Source organism: Eubalaena glacialis, chromosome 6, assembly GCF_028564815.1.
Source record: "Eubalaena glacialis isolate mEubGla1 chromosome 6, mEubGla1.1.hap2.+ XY, whole genome shotgun sequence".
Lineage (NCBI taxonomy): Eukaryota > Metazoa > Chordata > Mammalia > Artiodactyla > Balaenidae > Eubalaena > Eubalaena glacialis.
In genome coordinates this window covers 83,172,255-83,191,600 of record NC_083721.1, presented here as the reverse complement: position 1 = coordinate 83,191,600, position 19,346 = coordinate 83,172,255, and the positions used below count along the sequence as shown (strand labels likewise).

The window sequence follows — 19,346 nt, the reverse complement described above, 5'->3', positions numbered from 1 at the left end:
CCTCCCTCCTTCCCTCTGACAACCACCTGTTTGTTCTCTGTATCTATGACTGTTTCTGTTTTATTGTGTTTGTTCATTTCTTTTGTTTTTTAGATTACACATTTAAGTGAAATCATATAGTATTTGTCTTTCTCCATCTGACTTATTTCACTTAGCTTAGTGCCCTCTAGGTCTGTCCATGCTGTCACAAATGGCAAGATTTCATTCTTTTTTATGGCTGAGTAATATTCCATTGTGTGTGTGTGTGTGTGTGTGTGTGTGTGTGTGTGTGTACACCACACCTTTTTTGTCCATTCATCTACCGATGGGTACTTAGATTGCTTCCATATCTTGGCTATTGTAAATAATGCTGCAGTTAATGTAAGCGTGCAGATATCTTTTCTAAAGAGTGTTTTTTTTTTGGTTTTTTAAAATTTTTTATTTTTTATACAATTTTTAAAGATTGCTTTCCATTTACAGTTATTACAGAATATTGGTCATATTCCCCATGTTGTACATTACATCCTTGAGCCTATCTTACACCTAGTAGTTTGTACCTCCCACTCTCCCACCCCTCCCTCCCTCCCCACTGGTAACCACTGGTTTGTTCTCTATATCAGTGAGTCTGCTTTTTTGTTATATTCACTAGTTTGTTGTATTTTTTAGATTCCACATATAAGTGACATTCTACAGTATTTGTCTTTCTCTAACTTATTTCACTAGCATAATGCCCTCCATATCCATCCATTTGCCGCAAATGGCAAAATTTCATTCTTTTTTATGGCTGAGTAGTATTCCATTTTGTGTGTGTGTGTGTGTGTGTGTGTGTGTATCCAATCTTGTCCACTCATCTGTTGATGGACACTTAGGTTGTTTCCATATCTTGGCAATTGTAAATAATGCTGCTATGAACATTGGGGTGCATGTATCTTTTCAAATTAGTGTTTTTGGTTTTTTCTGATATATACACAGGAGTGGAATTGCTGAATCATATGGTAGTTCTATTTTTAGTTTTTTGAGACACCTCCATACTGTTTTCCACAGTGGCTGTACCAGTTTACATTCCCACTAACAGTGAACAAGGGTTCCCTTTTTTCCACATCCTCGCCGACATTTGTTGTGTTCTTTTTGATGATAGCCATTCCTTCTGACAGGTGTGAGGTGATATCTCATTGTGGTTTTGATTTTCATTTCCCTGATGATTAATGATGTTGAGCATCTTTTCATATGCCTGTTGTCCATTTTCTTTTCCTCTTTGGAAAAATGTCTGTTTAGTTCTTCTCCCCATTTTTTAATCTGGTTGTTTGTTTTTTTGATGTTGTGTTATATGAGCTATTTATATATGTTGGATATTAATCCCTTATCAGTCATATCATTTGCAAATATTTTCTCCCATTCAGTGGGTTATCTTTTTGTCTTGTCAGTGGTGTCCTTTGCTGTGTGAAAGCTTTTAAGTTTAATTAAGTCCCACTTGTTTATTTTTGTTTTCATTTCCTTTCCTTTAGGAGACGGATCCAAAAAAATATTGCTGCAGTTTATGTCAAAGAGTGTTCTGCATATTTTCCTCTAGGAGTTTCATAGTATCTGGTCTTACATTTAGGTCTCTAAAGAGTGTTTTTGTTTTCTTTAGATAAATACCCAGGAGTGGAGTTGCTGAGTCATATGGTAGTTCTGTATATAGGTCTATTTTTAGTTTTTTGAGGTATCTCCGTCCTGTTTTCCATAGTGGCTGCACCAATTTGCATTCCCATCAACAGTACCCAAGGGTTCCCGTTTCCCTACATCCTGGCCAACACTTGTTATTTGTTGTTTTTTTTATAATAGCCATTCTAGCAGGTGTGAAGTGATATCTCACTGTGGTTTTCGTTTGCATTTTCCTAATAATTAGTGATATTGAGCATCTTTTCATGTGCCTGATAGCCATTTGTATGTCTTCTTTGGATAAATGTCTATTCAGATCCTCTACCCATTTTTTAATCAGGTTGTTTGTTTGATGTTGAGCTATATGAGTTATTTGTATATTTTGGATATTAACCCCTTATCAGATATAGCATTTATAAATATCATCTCCCATTCAGTAAGCTGCCTTTTCATTTCGTTGATAGTTTCCTTCACTGTGCAAAAGCTTTTTAGTTTGATGTAGTCCCATTTGTTTATTTTTGCTTTTGTTGCCCTTGCCTGAGGAGACATATCCAAAAAATATTGCTAAGACTGATGTCAAAGACCATACTGCCTATTTTTTCTTCCAGAAGTTTTATGGTTTCAGGTCTTACATTTAAGTCTTTAATCCATTTTGAATTTATTTTTGTATGTGGTGTAGTCCAGTTTGATTCTTTTGCATGTAGCTCTCCAGTTTTCCAAACACCATTTATTGAAGAGGCTGTCTTTTCCCCATTGTATATTCTTGCCTCCTTTGTCATAGATTAATTGCCCATGTAATTATGGGTTCATTTCTGGGCTTGCTATTCTGTTCCATTGATCTATGTGCCAATACCATACTGCTTTGATTACTGTAGCTTTGCAGTATAGTTTGAAATCAGGGAGCATGATACCTCCAGCTTTGTTCTTCTTTCTCAAGATAGTTTTGGCTATTTGGGGTATTTTGTGTTTCCATACAAATTTTAGAATTATTAGTTCTACTTCTATGAAGAATGCCATGGGTATTTTGACAAGGATTGCAATGAATTCCTAGATTGCCTTGGGTAGTATGGTCATTTTAACAGTATTAATTCTTCCAATCCATGAACTCGGTATATCTTTCCATCTGTTTGTGTTGTCTTCAATTTCTTTCATCAGTGTCTTATAGTTTTCAGAGTACCGGTCCTTTACCTCCTTAGATTTATTCCTACTATTTTATTCATTTTGATGCAATTGTAAATGGGATTATTTTCTTCATTTCCTTTTCTGATTGTTAGTTGTTAGTGTATAGAAATTAATATATTTCTATATATTAATTTTGTATCCTGCAACTTTACCAAATTCATTGATAACTTCTAGTGCAATCTTCTATTGCTTAACAATTTGTTTACTATTTTCAGTGATTATAAGCTGCACTGCAGTGAACATATGTCCATTCCTTAATTTTCGCACATATCTTGATTACTCCTTAGGATAAATTACTAGAAGAGGAATGCTGGGTTCAAAGGATCTTTTGCTTTAAGGCTTTTGATACATATCTTTGCAGCCTTATGTAAATGATCAGTTGTTATGAGTTCTTTCATCAAGAAATTTTGTAAAGGAATAATATGGACCAGAAATGATATTCTGTTTTATTTATTTTATAACTGAATATTGGATTCTGTGACCCTCCCTTAAAAATGTATTCATATATTTTAGTCAAGACTGTTGACAGCTTTTCCACAACTGCCAGTTGACATTAGTCACCATTAGCCACTTTTTCCATGCATTCAATTTTTTCAATTTCTGAAATACTTTTTCTTTTTTTCATATTTTATTTTAAGGTATTATTTTATTTTATTTTTTAACACAATTTTTAAAGATTACATTCCATTTACAGTTATTACAAAATGTTAGCTATCTTCCCCGTGTTGTACAATACATCCTTGTGGCCTATCTTACAGCCAGTAGTTTCTACCTCCCACTCCCCGACCCCAATATTGCCCCTTCCCCCTCTCCCCACTGGTAACCACTAGTTTATTCTCCTTATCTGTGAGTCTGCTTCTTTTTTTTTTTAATATTCACTAGTTTGTTGTATTTTTTAGATTCCACATATAAGTGACATCATACAGTATTTGTCTTTCTCCGTCTGACTTACTTCACTTAGCATAATGTCCTCCAAGTCCATCCACGTTGCTGCAGATGGCAAAATTTCATTCTCTTTTATGGCTGAGTAGTATTCCAATGTGTGTGTGTGTGTGTGTGTGTGTAGATATATATATACCACATTGTCTTTCTCCACTCATCTATTGATGTGAAATACTTTCTTTTAGAAATACAAATCAGAACTACAATGAGGTACCACCTCACACTGGTCAGAATGGCTATCATCAAAAAGTCTACCAATAACAAATGCTGGGGAGGGTGTGGAGAAAAGGGAACCCTCCTGCACCGTTGGTGGGAATGTAAGTTGGTGCAACCACTGTGGAAAACAGTATGGAGGTTCCTCAAAAAACTAAAAATAGAATTACCATATGACCCAGCAATCCTACTCCTGGGCATATATGCAGACAAAACTATAATTCAAAAAGATACATGCACCCCTATGTTCATAGTGGTAGTATTCACAGTGGCCAAGACATGGAAACAACCTAAGTGTCCACTGACAGAAGAATGGATAAAGAAGATGTGGTACATATATAATGGAATACTACTCAGCCTAAAACAGAATGAAATAATGCCATTTGCAGCAACATGGATGCAACTAGAAATTATCATACTAAGTGAAGTAAGTCAAAAAGAGAAAGACAAATACCATATGATATCACCTTTATGTGGAACCTAAACTATGGCACAAATGAACCTATTTACGAGACAAAAACAGACTCACAGACATGGAGAACAGACTTGTGGTTGCCAAGGGGGAGGGGGTGTGGGGGAGGGATGGGCTAGGAGTTAGGGGTTAGTAGATGCAAACTATGACATATAGAATGGATAAACAATACCGTCCTACTATATAGCGCAGGGAATTATATTCAATATCCTGGAATAAACCATAATGGAAAAGAATATGAAAAAGATTGTATATATATATATATATATATATATATGTATAACTGAATCACTTTGCTGTACAGCAGAAATCAACACAACATTGTAAATCAGCTATACTTCAATTTTTAAAAAATTGACTCCGAAATAATTTCTCTTAAACCAATACCAGACTCCCCATCTATACCCCTTCTCCATAAGTATATTGGGATTTACCTGTAAATCTGTCCATTCCAGGTATACTTTCCAGGATTTGTCAACCACAGCATTCTTTCTCAATCCCTAGGTTTTGTCTGTCTGTTTTCTCTCTACCCTGCACATTCTACCCTTTTTTTCCCTCTATGATCTTAAGGTTTGAGGGAAATTAAAGAGTTGTTCCTTGTCACACAGCGGCTGGGGACTCCTATGTTAAACAGTTTTATTATTTTAAAAATTGGGAATAAAGACAAATCCAAAGAGGAAAATAAAAATCACTTGTCATCCCATAACCACCCACCCTTAATTTATTATTTTTTAGAAGTTCCTTCTTCTCTGCTTAGACACAAAACCTACTAATATCTGCTTATGTAATAAACTCATTTGGTTTTGGGGGTCTTAACTTGTCCAGTCTAATAATTATTTTGGTGGCAATTTGGAGGTCTCAGGATCCAAACGCAGCATTGAGGTTCAGACTCATAAAGAAGGCTAACAGACACATCCTATGTCTGTTAAAAGGAGACTTTAAAATTCTTTATTGTTCTGTAACCTTGTATTTAATTTGTGTTCCGATTGATTATGTGACCTTCAGAAAGGCTTATTTCAGGAACAAATAAGAAACATCCTTAGTCAGTTTAAGCTTACAAGGGTATGGCAGCTGCCCAGCTCTTCAGCAAATGACAGGATATCCTACCGTGAGCAGGTGTTGCTGTGGGCTGTAGAAGAGATTCACTAGCCTGAAACTAGTGTAGTTTTTTTCTTGTCAGCTCTGGGATCATGGAGCTAATCTTTAATCCTGGATTACAGTCAACCAAAGGATAGTACATATAACAGATGTGTCCCAGCATTTGGTATTATGAGGAAATTTCACTTGATTAAAATTTTTTTAATGATACCTTCATCTCCCATTTAGTATGTTGGTAGTGAAGCGTAAGTAAGGTAATATGTGAAATCTTTTATTGCCAAATAGTTCCCAGTCTCAAAGCAAGTATTGTCATAGACTTATCTGAATAAACAGAGGAGAACTTATGTGTTAAAGTGAGTGGGCATGTGGCTTTTTCTCAGTCCTAGGGATCATGGTGGATATTGGAATTAAGATAGTAGTCATAGTGATGAATCAGAGAGAAGATAAAAGCTGGGGAAGAGTACCAATGGGACAGATGTAAAAGCAGCAGAAAGTCTGGGACTAACCCTGGAGGGAGCACAGCCAGTTTCCATTATTATAAGGTTTGTTATCTTGTTCCTCAGTGATCTAGGCCCCCAATTTGTATATCCTTGTTGCTAACGTTCTTTTTGCTGCCATTTTCTTGTTCCTTGACTCCCTACTAGATATCGATCAGGACATTGGAACCGGACAGAGAGGACTAAATCACATGAATCAACTTTACTTCTGGTAGTCAGTTCTAGTAAAAAAAATTGATGGAAAGGTGGTTGAAGTATTACTTTACACTCTGTGTTCTTGAATTACCAATGCCGGCCCCTTTATTTTTCCATGGACAATTAAGATTTGGTTGAACATAGATGAATTAACACAGGCGTGAGCTACTGTTGGTCAAGGAAATTTTTGTTATTTATTATAATATCAACCTTTGGTATTTGAGTGCCAAATATATTTATCATTTGTATTTTATTTTATTTATTTTTTAATTGAAGTATAGTTGATTTACGATATTATATTAATTTCAGGTGTACAACATAGTGATTCAATATTTTTATAGATTATACTCCATTTAAAGTTATTATAGGGACTTCCCTGGTGGTCCAGTGGTTAAGACTTCGCCTTCCGGGCTTCCCTGGTGGCGCAGTGGTTGAGAATCTGCCTGCTAATGCAGGGGACACGGGTTCGAGCCCTGGTCTGGGAAGATCCCACATGCTGCGGAGCAACTAGGCCCGTGAGCCACAACTACTGAGCCTGCGCGTCTGGAGCCTGTGCTCTGCAACAAGAGAGGCCACGATAGTGAGAGGCCCGCGCACCACGATGAAGAGTGGCCCCTGCTTGCCGCAACTAGAGAAAGCCCTTGCACAGAAACGAAGACCCAACACAGCCAAAAACAAATTAATTAATTAATTAATTAATTAAAAAAAAAAAAAAGACTTTGCCTTCCAATGCAGGGGTTGCGGGTTCAATCCCTGGTCAGAGAACTAAGATCCCACATGCCTCGCGGCCAAAAAACCAAAACATAAAACAGAAGCAATATTGTAACAAATTCCATAAAGACTTTAAAAATGGTCCACATCAAAAAAAATCTTTAAAAAAAGAAGAATAAAAAAATGTTATTATATAATATTGGCTACATTCCTTGTGCCATACAATATATCCTTGTAGCTTATTTATTTTATACATAGTAGTTTGTGCCTCTTAATCCCCTACCCCTATCTTGTCCCTCCCTCCTATCATTTGTATTTTAATACTACATTTATTTCTCATTTTATAAAAATACTAAATAATAGGAATTATTTATAAAATTTATAGTAAATTACAATATAAACATTATAAAATGATGTAAAAAGAAAGGATTATTTAACAAATTGTTTTTTGAATCACTAAATAACACTACGAAAAAAATTAATTTGCATCAGTTCTCATACCATACGACAAAATAAACTTCAGATGTAAAGGTTAAACTTTTAAAAAATCAACTATAGATCACTCTTAGAAGATAGATTAGGCAGTAGAGGAAATTGCAAAGGAAATGAGAAGCAACTATAAAAATATTTTGTTCAAAACATAATAAAATTAAAAGAAAAATGCTTTTGTAAAAAGCCTCTTGGTATGTATCAAAGAAATAGAAAGCTCCTTTGAGCTTATGAGAACTGCAAGACCCTAATAAATAAATGGACAAGGGATAAATTTGGTAATTCATACAAAGAAGATGTATTAAACAAATGTGGAGAAAATATCCTATATCACTGGCAATTAAAGTAGTGCAAACTTATAAAACACTATTTTATACCTAATTAAATTAGCACCAAAAAATAATCGGCAACATTCATTGCTGGCAAAGTTGTAGTAAAAGAGACTTGCTCATACTTTGCTATTGTCAGCAAAAACTAGAAAAATCCTTTTGGATAGCAGCTTGGAATGTATACCAAGAACCAGGAAACTATACTCTTTAATCTCAGGATTGAACGTGAGGAAGTAATATAAAGAAAGAAAAAAGTATCAAATTTAACTTAGCAAACAAAACAATGGAAACACAAGTACAAAAAAAGGTAAGAGGGTACAGTAAGTAACTATTAAGCTTATAATAAAGACTGTAAATACATGGGGAATACATAATATATGAAAAAAGTAGAAAAAATTATACATACATACAACTCTGACATAGCTGTATACATATAAACAAAGACTAAAAGAGAAGATGAAAACTGAATATGTGCTGGCATTTCAGATAAAATATGTGCTTTTCTGCTTTTTCTAGTATTTTCTAATGTTTTCTAGTACTTAACAGTAAATAAAGATTGTGTAAATAGGAAAAAAAGACAGCTAAATACTGTCTAATTTTAGTAATTATGTATTAAAAATTAAGGTAACTTGGGCTTTTATAGAGTTATTTGGAGAAATATTGCCCAGTTATTATGTTCTTGCTCAGAATCCAGTGCTAGTACTTTATTCAGCCCCCAGAATGGTCAAAATGACACTGTGTTTAGTTCTTCACTGGACCCCTAATGAGTAAAACTAAGTGTGCCATCAATACCTGTGTCCTATGTGTGCCACATGAATAAGCCTATAGGGATGAAAGTCATTAGACGCTGTAAAGATACTAAAAGCAGTCATCTGTAACTTACTGTTTCCACCCAAATTTGTTTCTTTGGTGATTTCATATTTGTGAGCTATTTGTATTGTAGAGAGATTTGTTTTTGTATAGCATCTATTCAATTTCAGTAGAGCAGAAACCTTTAATACTGCTCATACCAGAAGAATGGGGCAAGTGCCCATGCTATTAATCACCCTCACTATAATTTTTTCTGCTCTATGTATTTATATTCTGAAGGTCATGTTTTAACCTTTGTAATGAGAAACGACATTTTATTAAGCATCTACGGAATTTCTTTTCTGTTAAAGAAAATTAGAAAAGAGGGAAATGTAGTTCCCTTCTACTCTTTCTGCTCTTGCTTCATTGACGTAGTAGTGAGTTGATTTGCTTTCAAGACCAGAATATCTTCAAAGCTGATTCAACACTACTTTGTTCAGTGTTCTGCAAACAGTGGCCTTTGATTGGTGATCTGACAAGAATCTCTCATAACCTTTAGCATTGTCATCATCTTCTCCTCACTCCGTGGGGCTCTTAGCTCTTTGATGTTCATTTCTGACCAGTGCAGTGATAATGCACTGGCAAAAAGGATAATCAATGGATTATAGTCTTCTTTTTAAGTTGCATGAGATTAAAGCACATATTGATTGAATTTTTGATCTATTTTAAATAGCATTTTATTCATTTTAAATGTAATATAGGCTGAAATTAACACAATATTGTAAATCAACTATACTTCAATTAAAAATAAAAATAAAAGTAATATAGGCTTATGGTTTAAAATTTTTAATACAGAAAAGGATAAATGACATAACATGAATCATCAGTAATGCCACCACTTAGAAATGACCCCTGTTACATTTTTGGTGCAAAAAGAAATTAAACTTTAAGAAAAACAGAAACTTGAAAATACTGCATCTATATGAGTAAATATATCATGACTAATGACCCTCTGTCTCAAATACTTCATGAGAGGTAATGTGGTATAGTAGAGAAAACACTGTCCCTGGGCTCAAGCCAGTTCTGGAGTCCCGGGCCCTGTTTTGCCACTTACCAATTATGTGACCTTAATTAAGTTACTTAAGGCATGGTTACCCTATGGCTTAGTTTTCTCATTTTTAAATAACCGTAATAAGGCCAGACTTATAGGATTGTTGTAAGAATTAAACACATGACAGATCTAAAGCACTATGCTAGTGTCTAGTGTATAGTAAGTACTAAATAAAAGGTAAATACTAATTTAATTATTATACATCATTAGATCTTCAGGAGAGTATCACTGAAAATTCATTCAGCAAGGATTGAGAGCCTGCACTAGAAATTCAAAGAGGAATAAAGCAACACTTATAATGGGTGATGGGGTAGGGATGGTGATGTAGAGACAGATAGGTGAATTGACTGAACATGCAAGCTTCAAGTGAGGAGGTGGGGCTATGGGAGTGTCAGGATGTGTTTTGTTCAGAGGTGATTATATTGGAGGAGATCTCTGATCTGCTGAATTTCACTGGTTAAAAATTGATACAAACTAATACATGTGAATATCTTATCTATGGTATCAAGACCCATAGAAAGGTTACATCTTTTGGAGAGTTACCGGGTGAGAGACAAAGGATAGAGGTCATTTTGGGTGATGGTGAAGTTGGTCCCTTCAGAGTGGCCTTGTAGAATGGCCCCTGAGCATTCTACAAGGGGCCATTGAGATCTCTTTAAGCTTGTTTCTCACTTGTGTGCCTAGATACTTGGGAAGTGCCATTTGAGGAGATCTCAGAGCTGCAGTGGCTGGGTAGTGGAGCCCAGGGAGCTGTCTTCTTGGGCAAGTTCCGAGCGGAGGAGGTGGCCATCAAGAAAGTGAGAGAACAGAATGAGACGGATATCAAGCATTTGAGGAAGTTGAAGCACCCTAACATCATCGCTTTCAAGTAGGTCAAGGCTTTTTTTTTTTTAAAGAAATAGAGAGATTTTCTTTCCCCCAGTATATACATTTAAGTTCCTGCTTTGAAAGACATGTTAAGAGCACTCTACAGACTTAGCACTGTGCTAGGTGCTTTGGGAGGGTACCAAAGAGCTATTATATTAGAATCATGTCTTTAAGGATTTTATAGTCTAATAGTTCTTTTTGCCAGAGCACACACTTCTTGGAAGGGATGTACGTGGGACAGAGAGGGAGAAGGTGGATTCCTGCCAAGCAGTCTGATCTGCTGAATCAATGTCATTATCAGTAGGATAACAGAGGCTACTTCAAGATAACCTGAACATCCTAAAATTCAGTTAAGAAAACAAAGCTAACATCTGAAGTGATCAGAGAACAATTAGTTCCTTGTAAATAGAGGTGTATTTTCTTACTAGTTTCTATTAGTGTCCGTTCTTAAATATTAACTTGTAATAACAGGTACCTTCAGAGTATTTCTCCCTGCCTCAGGTTTTGCCAGATCCGTTTTCAAGGAATGCCAAACACTCAGCTTTCTAAATCTAATAATAGTAGAATTAGTGATGATAGTAAGTTAAATGCTATATTTGTTTCACAAAGTGGTTGTTTTCAAGAGTATGTGAACGTATCTTTCTAGTTTAGTCCCTTATTTTCATAATATTGACAGGGATCCCTAGCAAAATGGAAAGATTCAGAGGTAAATTTGTAGAAGGCACCAAACTTGGCAGTTCTGAGCTCTGAATATGTATAATCTCTTCTGCCTGTACTTTTCCCTCGAGTTCCTTCTCTTACCAGCCTTGAAATTTTGCCCTAGGCTTGAACAAATGAATAATGAGTGGCTTAAGAGGAAGAAAGGTGAAGAACAGGAAAGAAAGCCTTTAGGAAGGAAGAAAGATTTGAAATTAGAGCTTCTTGGTATATTTTTATATAATATATATTGAATTTATATATATTTCAATTCTGGAAAATAGTATGACCAATAAGCCTATAGCTAAAAGTAGAATAACTTGCAAATTCCTCTTTCCTAACCTAGGAGGGACTTCCTCCAGCCCCCAAGAGGAATCCTTTCCTCAGTAAAACTCTGATTATAAAGCTAAACATGTCATGTAATAATTTCTAATTGGAAATATATCCCCAAAGTAAGGAATAGAAATCATGGGTACAAGTTTTGTAGAATGGGTTTAAATGTGTATTGAGGTTGAGTTTTGATTCCCAAACAAGACCCCTTACGGAAAGGGAAAGAAGTATGAAAAGAAGAGAAGCATTCAACTGGGATACTAAGTGAAGTCCTTGGATTCATTTCCTTGTGGAAGGAACATCCCTGCAGAGGACATGGGAGAGAACTTCAGTTGCTGTAGTGATTCTATTATTGGTTGCCCTAGGAGGGCCAGGAGGATGTGAAACTAAAACAAAATGCTATCGAGACCAATTATAATCCTTCCCAAGATGATAAGTTTCTCAAGACAATAGGAGGATTATTTTTAAGCAGACAAGTCTGTCAGAGGCTCACTTCTTTCATTCATTTTACTTCACTGAGAGGATCATCATTACAGTATGGTTACCCTCGTAAATGGAAGGAAGAGCCTTTTATTTAACTAAACTTTAAGCTTAAATCACTGGTATGCTAGGTTTGAGACGCTGAATCTTCTATAGATGAGCATGGCTTTTTGGCCTCCCGAAGTGAACTAGGCTATGAGTCTCAGGTAAGAGGGCTTTCTAGCAGGATGTCGTGGGTTACTGAAGGTAGAAATGTGTCCTCAGAGGATGAGTGCGAGAAGCTTGATTTTTCCTTCCTTTCTTTTGTTTCTTCCTTTTTCCTCTGAGTCTTTTCCCCGCTTTACCCTCTGACCCTTCTACCTGCATATACAGTTTTCAGGATTATGGATAAGTATTGCTCTGTTGGTGTCCAACTCTTTAGGCTGAAGATGCTTGAATTGTCTTTACCTCTACATGGAAAACAATAGTGAGACTGTGTCCCTGGCCCATTACACCATGCTCTTGAGGCATTGTGCAGTGTTATGTTTGCAGCCATCTGTGCCATGTGTTGCTTGGCCAATGAATCATTCAGAACCGTCTGGAAGATATGAAGGCATGATTAGATTTTAGTACATCTCTCTGGATACTGATTTCTGTGCTTTCAGCTTCTTTTTAAGTTAGTAAGAACCGTGTACAGAAGGGAAGTGCAAGAAAGGAATACTATATTCTCTTTTTCTTCCAATTTTTAATCAATCTTTTAAGAAAACCCAACCTGCCTGTTCCTAATGGAATTGAGTGCCAAAGGGAAGAAAAGGTAGCAATTAGAAGTGATTATAGAGCTGTTATTTATAGCTACTAAGAAGCCTTGTCATAGTACAGGGCTGATGGAATGATTGCTTATCATTTGTCAGTCAAGAAAGATGAAAAGTGTATAACATATCGCTGTTAGGCCCTTTATGTCAATGTTTGTCTGACAAGTTAAAACATACTTGAGTAAGGTGCTGAGTAGTTTCAAACAAATATTTGTTTTGATATTCTTAAGCACATTACATTATTTCTGCCCTTATTCATTATTTCTCTGTAGTAAAAATTAAATTGTCTGTTGCTGTATACTTGTGCTCCACTGAGGTTTCCTGAAAGTCAAGTAACAGAAACTTAAAAAAATTTTTTCTTTGAAAATCAAGATGAGAATTCTGGGGAGCTTAGAAAATGATAGGAGAGTAATAGAAATAGCTTTGTGGCATTTGACAGGCACATCAAGGCAGGGAAAATAAAAACTAATTATACTTATTCATAATCTGCCATTGTTATAAGACTTTCACATGATCACAAGTCACAACCTCTAAATTCTTTCAGCACTTACGGCAGCCTAAGAGATAGGATATGAATTGGTAGCTGGCTGAGGACTTTAGCTGGGAGTCTTGTAGGTAGAATAATGATATTCTTTTGGAGGAAAGCATACGTATCATTAAGAAATAAGACACAGAGAATTGCTCATGGTAATTTTTCTTCTCTTTTCTGATTCTCAGAACAAAACTGTGAAGTAGAGCTAATATGATTTTCCCACTTTTATAGGATAACAGTATTAATATAGGAATCCCCAATATGCTTGTTTATACAAACTTTTAAAAGCTGGAAGCGAGGCAGTGTAGCGTAGTAAGTGGAAAGAGCATGGGCTTTGAAGTAGACAGACTGGATTTGAATCCCAGCTCTGTCATGTATTAGTTGTATGACCTAGGACAAGTCAGTTTTCCTTGCTGAGCTTTACCTGTAGAAATGGAAAAGATAATATCTATCGTACAATGGTTTGGGGCAGATTAAATAAGACAATTAACTAACATGTAAACATGCCTGACAAATAGAGGATGTTGTTTCGTGTTAGTACCCTTCCTCCTACCCCTTGCCTCTGTACTTGTTTGTGCAAAGGCTTTATCAGCAAAGAACGTTCAGGTGAAGTTAAAAAATACTTGTCAAGGACTTGCTGTGAACTTCTAAGCTATGTGGTAGAAAGAAAAGAACTTGAAGACCATTTCCTTTAAGGAACCAATAATCTGTACAGGCAGAGAAAAATTGCATATAAAAAACAAATATGTAGCATAGGAAATTAGAGAAGAGAAAGATTTTTTTTTAGACTGGAATAATCAGGAAAGGCTTCATAGAAGATGTAGGAATTGATGAAAATAGAGGCTGCATAGGTGTATAATACATTGTGTAACATTATTTTTGTTCTAAACAGAAATGTTTTTCAGCTACTCTATAACATAGAAAATTGATTCTTTTGGTCCTCAGTCTAGTTATCTTAAATTTGAGTAATTTGAAATTCAACAAATAGTAAAAATAGCAATATTTTATTTGAATTCTCTCTGTACACTATATATAAAACTTTCCATTTAATTTTTAAAGGAAGATATTTAAATTATTCGTAACAATCTAAAATATCCAGCCTACACAAGTCTCAGGGAAAGGTGCTCTTTGTCCTAGAATGGAATGGTCCCACAGAAAAAGCACCGATATAGCATAGCATATAGATATCTAAAGTGAACAAAACAAACTAAAATTGTCTATGTGCATAACAAAGAAACATGTAGACTAGAGGGACTTAAATGGTAATTTAAGAATCAGGAAAGATTATATGCATTTTTTTAAATAATTTAGACAGAGAACTGGTCTTAATTATTAAATTTATTAAATATTCTTAAAATATAAATATGTATACATATATGTTTATATGTATGTGTGTACTCATGTACATGTCTGTGTTTTCTTGAAAGGGGTGTTTGTACTCAGGCCCCATGTTACTGTATCATCATGGAATACTGTGCCCATGGACAACTTTATGAGGTTTTGCGAGCTGGCAGGAAGATCACACCTCGATTGCTAGTAGATTGGTCCACAGGAATTGCAAGTGGAATGAATTATTTACACCTCCATAAAATTATTCATCGTGATCTCAAATCACCTAAGTGAGTTCTGGAGCTAATTTTTTAGCCATTTTGTTTTATTGTTTTGAAATATGGAATTTTATCAACCATAGTTGAAGCTTTTGGACATCATATTTTCAGTTCAGTTTAAATTAGCACAGTGGATAACTCTATTTGCATGTTTGGGGGATTACTGTTAACCTACTTACCTATATGGCAGATATGTCCAGGCACCTGACAGTAGTTTTCCCTTTTTGTTGCCTTTTAATTGTACAACTATGAAACAAAATATATTATTAACTAAAGTATTCACTTTCCATCATCTCAGATAATTAATGCCAGACTTTCCCACTGGAAGGCTTGACTTGTTGTTTTCCTAGTGTGTTCCCCCCAGAAAACCAATTTTTTAAAAACTGAGTTTCAGAAATATATACAACAGGATAAAAATGGATAAGAAACAGAGGCAAAGAGAAAATAAAAACATTAACTAAAGCTTGTTCACAAAATGTATGCCATAAGATTCTGTACAGTTGTTAGAGGTGGCTTATGAATTTGGCTTTGAGCTTCCTAGAGTCTAAGCAAAGAAGGAAACAAGTAGTAATGAGGTTCACAGTGTCCATTAAATAATATAAATTGGTTATTTAAGAGAAGCAGAGCTGTTTCTAGTAACCTGTTTTCAAAGTGATTCTTCGGCTACCAATAACCACTTCAAGAGGAATGTTTATTCAGTTCCCCAAAATGCATGAAGGAAGGAAAGGAATTGATTAAATGGTATATTTCAGTGTAGCTCCTATTTTTAAACATTATTTTAATTATTTCCCACCACATTTTTGTTTAGAGAAGCAGAGAAGAATTAATCTTTTTCCAAAAACATATTTGCATAGTGCTTTCATGGTTTACAACATTTTAAAATATCCATGATCACATCTGCTTTGATCTTAGCAAAAATATATGGAATAGATGTAACAAATATCATTTTATCATTTTATATAAGAAAATCTAGAACTCAGAGCCCAAAGTCATGGAGCTAGGACTTGAACCCAGAACTTAGACCACAGACCACTGCATTCTCCCTCATCATGTGAAGGTGAGGGATTCACAATTAATCCTGCCTCTTCTCCATGGAAGATACAAATCTGTCCTTGATTATCAACTTCAAAGCAGCTCTTATTTATCACCATAGTTCTCAACAATGTTTATTATAGTCGTTAGCTCACTGAACAACCTTCTCCTTGCTTTATTTGCAAATAAACTTTATTATAGTGTTCATTCCTTCTGTTCACATTTTTCACACAATCTGTTGCTTTTGTCATCCACTGCATACACATGAAGTACACAAAATACTTGCCGAAGACCTCTTTGAATGGCTTCCTTCTTAACCACCTTGCTCTCCTTAAGAATTAATTTTAGGAAATTCCCTGGCAGTCCAGTGGCTGCCCAGGTTCAATCCCTGGTCAGGGAACTAAGATCCTGCAAGCCAGGCAGAGCGGCCAAAAAAAAAAAAAAAGGAATTAATTTTAGAGGAAGAATTCAGGAAATTTCAGGATATGTAAATCACATGCTACTCTCTTTAACTCTTGTCATTTAAAAATTAGAGCAGGCACTTCCTTGGTGGTCCAGTGGTAAAGAATCCGCCTTACAATGCAAGGGACGCGGGTTCGATCCCTGGTCAGGGAACTAAGATCCCACACGCTGCGGGGCAACTAAGCCCGCACGCCACAACTACTGAGCTCGTGCACCTCAACTAGAGAGCCTGCGTGCCGCAAACTAGAGCCCACGTGCCCTGGAGCCTGCGCACCACAGCTAGAGAGAGAAAACCCAGACTCCACAACTAGAGAGAAGCCCACGCGCCGCAACAAAAGATCCCACATGCCTCAATGAAGATCCAAGTGCTGCAACTAAGACCCGATGCAGCCTAAAATAAATAATAAAATAAATCTTTTTAAAAAATAAAATAAAAATTAGAGCAATAAGGTTGTTACCCAGTAAGTCTTTCCCTCTGTTATCAGTACCATCCTGAACCTCCAGCAGCCTTGGCCTCTTTGGGTTCCAAGCTGACATTGAGAAGACAAAGGTCAATCTGCTGTAAAGAGAGATTTCATTACCTACGTCAAATCTTTAGGCTGTGTGACCCCAACATTGTCTCAGAAGACTTCACAAAAGTCCCAACGTTGTATCTTCTCTAGTCTCCTCCCATGTCTATTCCCTCTTGTCATACTAACAGGTCCCATAATGAGCAGAACAAAAGAGGAAGAAGAGGAAGCTTCTAGTGTTTTTCTTACTAGGAGCTTATCACCTTTTTTTATTTTCAGTGTATATGATGCCATCAATTCTCCAGTTATCTCAGATATCCCGTGATATTTTAATCCTTACGCATTTTCACCAAAACTAACATGATTAAATCAAAATTCCTAAATTATGTAAATTTTATATGTCAGGTACAAAACCAGGGTTAAGATATGGATGAAGGTATTCTAAAACAATCATAAGCAATGAACTGTTTGGTAGAGAGCCATCTGACATCGGCGGGGAGGGGGGCAAATGTCAAGTTCCTGGTTCACATAGAGGAGGAAGGAGATAGATTGAGAAGTTTTCTGTTTTCTAGCCACCTCGATTCTGATAGTATTTGAGTATTAAGACTTCTTGTTAAAATTAAGTCTCTATATCATTAAGCCTCTGAAACCCTAACTCATTAACATTCTAAAGTTCTAAACAGGTTATTTCAAGTGAATTCAGTCTAGTGTGTGTGGATGCTAATTCTCTGGATTTGACTGGTACTAGATTTTATTCACTTTAAGGCTAGCAAAAGCAGTTTGCCCTAAGTCACAACCCAGATCACTACTGTAACAAGTATAACATGACTTGTGTGGAATCTACCTAAGCTTAAATTTATTCCTGCTTTTCCTTATCAACGTTAATGGAATCCCAGCATACTTATTAGCCTTTTATAATAATGAATCCCTTGTGTCATGGTCCCATGCATGATTTTAATTGGCCATCATTTAAACAGTGTTTTAAAAGAAGTGTTTTTCCTGTTGAGTTGTCTGAGACCAGCAAGGATGAAAGCCAATGTTTACTGAGATGGGTGCTTTACATATATTACCTCATTTAGTTCAAATGAAAATTCTATGAGACCATTATTACAGACCCATAATCCCTTATCCAAAGCTCTTGGAGTCAGATGATTTCAGAAATGTAACATAGGGCATTACCTTACACCCCCAGCGAAGTCTGGGGCCACATCCTATGATGAGCCACATTCATAAATCTGCAGCAAAACCTTTGACAGTCGCACAAAGTGGGATAAATTGAGTTTGCTTTATATATATGAAAAAATATTTATAAAGAACTTTTGGAGATTTTTGAATTGTGGGTAAGATACTGTGACCTGAATTGTCTCCATCTTACAGATAAGAAAACTGGCTTAGAAGAATTAAGTAATTGGCAAAGGTCACACAGTTAGCAGTGGTGGAGGCAGGATAAAACCAGATGTAGAAAGCCCACTATGCTATGCTACCTCACAAGTATGAATGATGCTGTTTGTGGTGTGTAGCTAATGCCCCAGTAGTACTGGAACTCGAGAGCTGAATTCTGCAAGGTAGGAGGCAGCAAACAAAATCTTCAGTTGCCAGTTAGTCGTGATTTTCATTAATACTAACGATCTGGATGTGTTCTTTATTTCTTTTTAAAGTGTTTTAGTGACTCACACAGATGCAGTAAAAATTTCAGATTTTGGTACATCTAAGGAACTTAGTGATAAAAGTACCAAGATGTCCTTTGCTGGCACAGTAGCATGGATGGCGCCAGAGGTGATACGGAATGAACCTGTCTCTGAAAAAGTCGATATATGGTGAGTGGTGCCATCTGTGCCAACCAGAAAGCCTGTTCCCACTTTCACCCTGTTAGCGCTTTCCTCTTTCAACACGTCTACTTTCCCAAAATATTCTTTAGTATTACTCACTTCTGGTTGATTTCAGTCTCATATAATCTGAGGTACTACCCAGCATGATCATCACACCTGGTAAGAAGGATTGAGGGAGAAGGAATTAGGGTGAATATCCATTCAGTAAGTCATCAGTTTGGGGGACTCCCAGAGAATATGCTGAACTTTCTGGAAAACTAAAAGTTCACTTCATATAGCCATTTAGTATAAAAGTCTTTCTGAAATATACTACATAATTTTCACCTTCTTGAATAAAATATGTTAAACAAAGTTTACCTATTCTTGGTGACTCAGACCATCATTGGGTATATCAGTGATGTACTTTGTGTGATACTGTTATATGATTTAGACCTATTTGAGGTGTATGGGGCTGTTTGCCCTTTTATTAAACAGCCCTGATGGGCTATGCTTTTTTTGGGAGGGGGTTAATCTTTATTAACTTTTCCTCTGAGGTTACAAATCTCTGCTATTAACAGTATATT

The 19,346-nt window shown here is 36.0% G+C and overlaps 1 protein-coding gene across 1 annotated transcript in view; it reads left to right on the top strand.

Moving 5' to 3' along the window:
• Positions 1–19,346, top strand: part of MAP3K13 (mitogen-activated protein kinase kinase kinase 13) — a 164,769-nt gene that overhangs the window by 122,422 nt on the left and 23,001 nt on the right. The window contains exons 4-6 of the mRNA XM_061194389.1: positions 10,333–10,516; positions 14,772–14,963; positions 18,613–18,771. Coding sequence (XP_061050372.1) covers positions 10,333–10,516; positions 14,772–14,963; positions 18,613–18,771 — 535 coding nt within the window. The remainder of the gene's footprint in view (positions 1–10,332; positions 10,517–14,771; positions 14,964–18,612; positions 18,772–19,346) is intronic.